This window comes from Nicotiana tomentosiformis, chromosome 11 (genome assembly GCF_000390325.3).
Source record: "Nicotiana tomentosiformis chromosome 11, ASM39032v3, whole genome shotgun sequence".
NCBI lineage: Eukaryota > Viridiplantae > Streptophyta > Magnoliopsida > Solanales > Solanaceae > Nicotiana > Nicotiana tomentosiformis.
Genome location: NC_090822.1, coordinates 110,091,381 through 110,099,031, shown reverse-complemented (window position 1 = coordinate 110,099,031; position 7,651 = coordinate 110,091,381). Strand labels below are relative to the sequence as shown.

Here is a 7,651-nt window from a genome sequence, read left to right as displayed (position 1 = left end):
CAAAAATGCCCTTTCTTAGGTTCTGCGGCCACACAATTCCATGTGCGGTCCGCACTTCTCTTCATCTTGACAGGAGTGGGAATATACGACCGCATAATTCTGATCTGCGGTCACACTGCTTTTTTTTCTGTGGTCCGCACAATTTTGGGTGCGGCCGCACCTTGCTCTTCTGCGGTCTGCACAAATGTAAGTGCGACCGCATGGCTCTTCTTCTGCGGCCGCACAATAATTTTGTGGTCCGCACTTTGGATGCAGGTTCTCTGAACTTTTGCTCTTAACCTAGCTTCTACGGCCGCACAATTTATGTGCAAACCGCACTTTGCACAATTGTCTGATGGGAACTTCTTCACAACCTGCGGCCGCAGATGATATTCTGCAGTCCGCACTTCTGAGCTTTTGTGCCTGTTTTTGTCCTTGAGTTCAGATTACTCCTTCTTGAGTTGGATTTCATCTTGGGAGCTCATCTTCCAATATTCCTGTAATTAAGTACATTTCATCAGCTTTAGAGTACACAATTAACTGCTTTTGAACTAAAACAAAAGTTAAAAGGTACTAATAAGTAGTCAAAATCCCCACTTATCAGCTTTCCCTTAGGAATTTATACTATCGAGCAAAAGACTATCTTACAATCCTCAAATGGTTTACACTTGTGAACGGTTGGATACCCTTTGCTTTATAGCAAAATTATTTTTTCGGTGGGAATTTTGCTATAGAGCCAAAGATTAACTAACTGTCCTGGAGTGGTTCTTCGCTTGTGTGACTTGCTATTAAAGGTCTTATTGTTGCCATTGAAACTTTCTTATTACCAGAAAAACCCAATTGGGACAAAACTGGACGAAGGAAAAAAGAGTGCAGCGCATACTTCTAGTACAAACGATGTTTGTCAGCAATAATATCTCTTGAGTTGTGCCATATTCCAATTGCTTGGAATTTTTTCTCCATTCTGATTTTGTAGCTCGTACAAACCTTTCCCGGTGACAGCTGAAACCCGGTAGGGGCCTTCCCAAGTTGGGCCTAACTTCCACGCGTTAAGTTCTCAGGTGTTTTGAGTTACTTTCCTTAAAATCAAATCTCCCACTTTAAAGTAACGAAGGTTGTTCCTTTGATTGCAATATCTTTCCATTATCTACTTTTGCGCCGCCATCCTTATATATGCCAAGTCCTTGCGCTCATCGAGTAACTCCAAGCTGACCAACATTGCTTCATTGTTCGCTTCTTCGCTTGCCTGGAAATACCTTAAGGTAGGCTCCCTTATGTCTTCGATGGCCTTGATCTTATTGGGGTTTACCTCAATCCCCCTTTGTGATATCAGAAATCCTAGGAACTTACCGGAGCTGACCCCGAATGCACACTTCTCGGGGTTAAGCTTCATGTTATGCTTTCTTAGGATGTCAAAAGTTTCTTGAAGATGCTTAAGGTGATCACCTATATTCAAAGACTTAATGAGCATATCGTCTATATAAACTTTAATAGTTTTCCCTATTTGTTTTTCAAACATCTTGTTTACGAGCCGCTGATAAGTGGCCTCGGCATTCTTCAAATCGAAGGGCATCACATTATAGCAATATGTGTCGAAATGCATTATAAACGAAGTCTTTTCCTGATCCTACAGGTTCATCTTAATTTGGTTATACCCGGAATACACATCGAGAAAACTCATTAACTCGTGCCCGACCTTCACATCAATCATTTGATCGATGTTTGGTAGTGGGAACGAGTCTTTCGGGCACGCCTTATTCAAGTCCAGAGGGATGTTGCTATCCAAACTTAGCTTGTGTATGGCCACCTCCGTTGGGATACCTGTCATGTCCGCATTCGACCAAGCAAAGCAATCGGCATTAAATTTAAGAATTTCAATAAAGCTATACCTGAGTTCGGAGTGCAGTCCTCTCCCCAAGTGGAGTTTCCTTTCTAAGAACTCTTCAAACAATGCAACTTGCTCGAGCTCTTTTGTCGTGGATTTTGTTGCATCCGCCTCTTCTGGTACCTAGAAATACCTTGGTAGCTAATAAAATTCCGACGGTTCTACCCCCGGGCTAACTTCATTTGATTCGGGAGAGAGCGCTGGTTCCTGTAGTTGCTATGCCGCATATTCCTTCCCTTTGCTACTGGAGATCGAAATCGCATTCATCTCTATTGATGCCGGTTTGTCGCCCCTTATCTGTTTAATTCCTTCGGGCGTTGGAAATTTCAGCAACTGATGATATGTTGACGGTAAGCTCTCATCTAGTACAACCATGATCTTCCGAGAATAATATTATATCCCATGTCACCATCCACCACTACAACAGGAGTCGTTTTCATTACCCCTTAAACATTCATGGGCAACAAAATCTCTCCTCGGGTTGTCACACTTGCAAGATTGAATCCATCGAGGTGTTTTATGGCTGGAATGATGCTTCCAATGAGTTTAGTTGCTCCAATACTCTCCATTGTACAATATTGGCTGAACTTCCTGGATCCGCTACAACACGTTTCATTTTAAAGTCTAGCATATTTAAAGAAATTACCAATGCGTCGTCGTACGGTAGCAACAATCTGTCTGTGTTTTCCTCCATGAAAGTGATGTCGTCTTCAGCAACTTCCCGAAGTCTCTTGCTATGGGTTATCGATACTTTTGTCTTTTTTGCTGCTGAGAAGGTGACCCCGTTGATTTCATTCCCCCCAAAGATCATGTTAATCGTCTGGCGTGAAGGATCTTCTCCTGCTTTCGAGGGTTCCGCGTTATCCCCGCTGCGACCGTAGTTGTTTTTGGCTCGGTCAGTTAAGAATTCTTTGAGATGCCCATTCTTCAACAGTGTCGCCACTTCTTCCCGGAGATGTCGGTAGTCCCCAGTACGGTGGCCATTCGTCCCATGGTATTCACACCACAAGTTGGGATCCCTATGCTTGGGATCGTATCTCATCGGTTTTGGGAACCGTGCTTCTTTGATGTTTCTCATAGCAGACACCAACTCTATTATACTGACGTTGAAATTTTATTCTGACAGCCTGGGGTAGGAAGGATCCCGCGTACCTGATGCTTCTTTGTCCTACAATGATCTATTATTCCTACCGAGATTAGTTCTTCTATCGGTGGTGAACTTGTCCACTGCTTGGAAGCCTCTGCCGCGGCCTACGGTCCGTTCCTAGGGCAAAAACCAGCCCCTTGAAGACAGTTTGTATGTGTCAAAATTGTCTTTTGATTATTCTCTAATCTTCTCCCGTCCTTTTATCAATGACAGGAAGCGAACCTGATCATCTTCGATCCTTATCTTTGACTCGTACTGGTTGTGGATATCTCCCCAAGTCGTTGCTTGAAACCCAAGAAAGCTTTCCTTCAGTTTCCAGGAAGTGTTTGTGTCACGCCCCGACCTCGGGGAGCACGACCGGTGCTCAACAGGGTTACCCTGGTCGAGCAAGCCTTCACAGTGCCGTCTACCCAACTTACCCATAAATAAAGAGAAGAATACACTCATTAATTAGTCAGTAAGAAGTCATATGAACAACACCAGTTCAATTACATTAGTTACGTCATTAACAAGTCTTCAAAATAGTACATTGTACAATCATAGTTAAAGTGGAACAGACGATATGATTATATCATTTTAGTTTAACCTTCCCAAAAATAGATACAACCCATACTATGTCTACGGAGCCTCTAACGGGAATAAAAGAGTGCTATGACAGTTCCAGCAACAAGTCCCCCATTATACCTCAAAATGCTATGTACAAAGGATAGGAAATACAAGACCCCGAAATGAAGTAGATCTCACCAAGTCAGCTGAGGAGAGGGTGTGCTACTATCACTGATCAATACCACCTACTATGGAACCACCAACATCCATTAAAGATGCATCACCCCCAGCAAAAGGGACATTAGTACATATAGAATAGTACTAGTATGTAGAACTAAGCACCCTCTCAATAAAACGAATAACAGTAAACAGAGAAAGAAACAAGACATCAATAAGAGGATCAAATAGTAACAAGGTGTCAAGTTAGGGACAAGTAAATTTCAGTATTTTAATTTGGGAGATCTTTAGAACCGACACACCACCATGTTTTAGCACGAAGTCCGATCTCAGCCCGACCGGCTAAGCCGTCTCACCCTAAGAAATACACTCACAATACCACCATGTACGCGACATAGTGTTCGATCTCAGCCCGATCGGCTAAGCCGTCTCATCACCATGCTGTGTGGATCGACATCACATCACATCTTGCTAGCAATAATCTCATCCCATTTAAGGGGAAACAGTCTAATCACATTAACATGGGAATTTACCCCTCAATCATTCCTACACCGGCACGTGAAGTTTCGGGGTTAGGTTGTTCCGACCTACCCTTCATCGATGGCTATACGATACTCCCAAGGCATTTATTATAAGAAGGATTTACTACTCATTTCACATTCTTTTACATGTCATTCATTTTGTTGGCACCATTGGCCATAATGCAATACCATTCTTGGCACGTTGGCCGTACTTCATAATTCATGCTCACTATTTTACTTTCAAACATCATCATGGATAATAAACAATAAGGTTTTTCAATTTATGACTTTCAACACATACTTGAGCACTTTAGGGTCTTAGGAACATGTAATTTCTTACACAATTTGACATGATAGCTTTCATTAGAATCACATTTTTAAATTATAACATAATAACACATAGCCCATACTTAAATTACATTCTCAACGGTGGCTCAACATAACAAGAATTTTTGGAATACATATTGAACGCATATTCATTTTGACACAAGGCTTATTTGGAGTAATCAATTTATAATAAGCATCACGAGACTTACAAGGATATTGTGGGGTTCAATTCTAAGAGAAGAGTTTTGCTAATATACCTCGTCTCGAGCTTTTAAAATTACTACAATATTTCGGAATTCTTAGCCTCGTCTATTTATTTAGAAATATAGCAAAATTGAACACAAATTAGGAGAGAGTTCATAGTCCCAGCTCACTTGAGCATTTTATCAAACACTAGGTGTGCATTAAGGTTTCAAAGTCCTCCTATGGTGGATTCTTTCACCCCACTACCCAAAGTACACACAAAGAGTTCAATAATCCTCTCACTACCCTTGATGGCACATGCATGTAAAAATAAACAACTCTCACACCCAAGAATTTCTTGGATTATTACCTATTTTCAATTAGAATCACTAAATATAGGGTTATGCAGTACAAACTTACCTCTAGGATGAAGACCTAGTAAATTATTCATGCAGTTTCTTCAACTTAGAGCAAGAATTAATGGATGATGAGCTTAGAAACTTCCTCTCTTACTCTTTGGCACTCCCTCTCTCTAGAATGTATGTTTTTAACCTTCTAAAATGATCCCCAAGATTATTTTATAAGAATGGGGTCGGATCCAAAAATTTAAAAAAATGAAGCCCCGACGCAGGTCTGCGGTCCACAAAATGGGCCGCATAATGTCCCTCCAGAACTGGGCAAGTCTTTCCCACTCTGCGGCTAGTCTGCGATCCGCATACCTGTTCTGCGGTCACATAATGCGTCGCAGAACTTCCTCTGAAAATTTTCATGTTGGGTCTATGATGGGTTATGCGGCCGCATAAAGGTCCGAAATTTTTGCCCAATTCTCAGCTTCAGTTTGCGGCCGATATGTGGTCTGCATACCAGATCTGCGACCGCAGAATGGCCGCAAAAATGCCCTATATTTCTAAAACATTTCTTCAACTTTTGTTCAACCTAAAAAGTCTAAACCGATCAACAACACATAAGTCTACCCCGGGTTTTAGGTGAAATATTTACGGGGCCTTACAGTCTGAAATTCTCGGATTTAGACCCTTGATGAATGCTTCAGCCGCCCATTCATCTTGAATAGGCGGAAGCAACATTCTTTCTTTTTGGAAACAGGTAACAAACTCTCGCATCAACTCGGATTCTCCTTGTGCAATTCTGAATATGTCGGCTTTTCGGGACTGTACTTTTCTGGCCCCAGCATGAGCTTAATAAAAGAATCCGCGAGCATCTCAAAAAAATCTATGGAATTCTCAGGTAATAGCGAATACCACGTCAAGGCTCCTCTCATGAGAGTCTCTCCAAATTTCTTCAGCAAAACAGATTCAATCTCGTGAGGAGCTAAATCATTCCCCTTCACTGTCGTTTTATAGGTGGTAATATGCTCCTGAGGGTTTGAAGTTCAATCAAACTTGGCACGTCAGGCATTATAAACTGCTTCGAGATTAATTCTGGTGCCACACTTGGTTTGTACGGCAACTGAATATACTTCTTCGAGTCCGGCCCTTTCGGCACCGGTGGTGCGGTCAGGATTTAGTCCATGCGGGCATTCACTTACCTCATAAACCGTAAGAGTTCATTCTTGAAAGAATCATTTTTGTTATTGGGGCCGGATCCGCTCCCCTCAGCACCATCGGAGCAAACCTCACCCATCGGGGTGTTGTTGTCGACCCTTTGCATTGTTTGATTCACTAGAGCGACGGGAGGAACTGGACCCCGTGTATTCGCGTTATTTGAAGCCCTGACAGCACCTGCTTCAACTCCGTCATAATATTACCCTGACATGTGAGGTGGCCTAGAATGATCGTTTGTTGTTCCTGTAGGACCCTCACCGCATCAACAACATGCTCCTCTTCAGCATCATCGGGAGTTGCATCTCGAATATGTCATGGGAACCGCTTGTCGTGGACTGGCGTGGCATTGTTTCTCTCATTGCGGGTGTCACTTACCGAATCCTTGAGATGAGGCTGGTCTGCTTGAACCTCAGGATTGTGTGTGTTGCTAACACCATTACCTGCCATTTTTTATGATTTTTTGTTAAGATAAATAATCAAAACACGTTAGTAAAAAAAGGCAAGGATCAACTTAATTACACGGTTGTCTAGGCCCCACGGTGGGCGCCAAATTGTTTACTCATAAAACGGTACAGATGAATTTTTACGTGATTTTTAGACAAGTGAATTAATTTGATCCTGAAATAATGAAATAATTAAAGAAACACGCAATAATTAGTCTTGAAATAAAGATAAGATCACGAAAAATAGTAATTCGAAGGTAGAGCTTCCGGGCACAATGGTGATGAAACCAAGGAACAAGAAAGTAAAATTGTATAAAAATTTTAATAGATTATAGCGTAAGTTTACTAGAAAAGTCGTGTCCTCTACAATGATAACAGAACTCACTATTTATAGTTGCACCTAGGGAATAAGGACCTAAGATCATGCCCTTATTTAATGTCAATTATGAGTGTCATTGAAGAAGGTGTAACAATGAACATAAATGATAAAGTCTTTATAACGAGCAGCGCACTAAATGTTGTGGAATATTCTTCATTAAATGTTACCGGCCAGAGGGTATTTATTGCGTCTTTATGAGCCTTATTCTTTCCGATAACAGGCGGGACAATTGCCTTCGGTTTTAGCTATCCCCGCGTTAGGTTCCACGTGTCCTTCTCTTAGATGGCCACGTGGCATAGCATATTTTACCCTATACAAAAATATCTGCCACATGCATTTAATTTTGTTACTTCCTAACAATCAAGAGTCGATGTAATGTTAATAATATTGATTTATTTGAACCCAATAGTGTAAGTCCTTATATGCGTTAAAATTTTACAAAATAATAAATAAGATTTCGATCTAATAAATCAAATGGTCTGGGATATTTCGAATTGAAAAA

At 41.4% G+C, this 7,651-nt stretch overlaps 1 protein-coding gene across 1 annotated transcript; it reads right to left on the bottom strand.

Annotated features, from left to right (window-relative positions):
- Positions 1-2,381: 2,381 nt before the first annotated feature.
- Positions 2,382-2,942, bottom strand: LOC138902016 (uncharacterized). The gene has a single exon (XM_070189821.1). It carries the CDS (start codon positions 2,940-2,942, stop codon positions 2,382-2,384), a length of 561 nt encoding a protein of 186 aa, XP_070045922.1.
- Positions 2,943-7,651: the final 4,709 nt, after the last annotated feature.

Excerpts from the sequence above, each read along its gene's own strand:
- LOC138902016 (XM_070189821.1), bottom strand. The coding sequence starts at position 2,942 with ATGAGAAACATCAAAGAAGCACGGTTCCCAAAACCGATGAGATACGAT.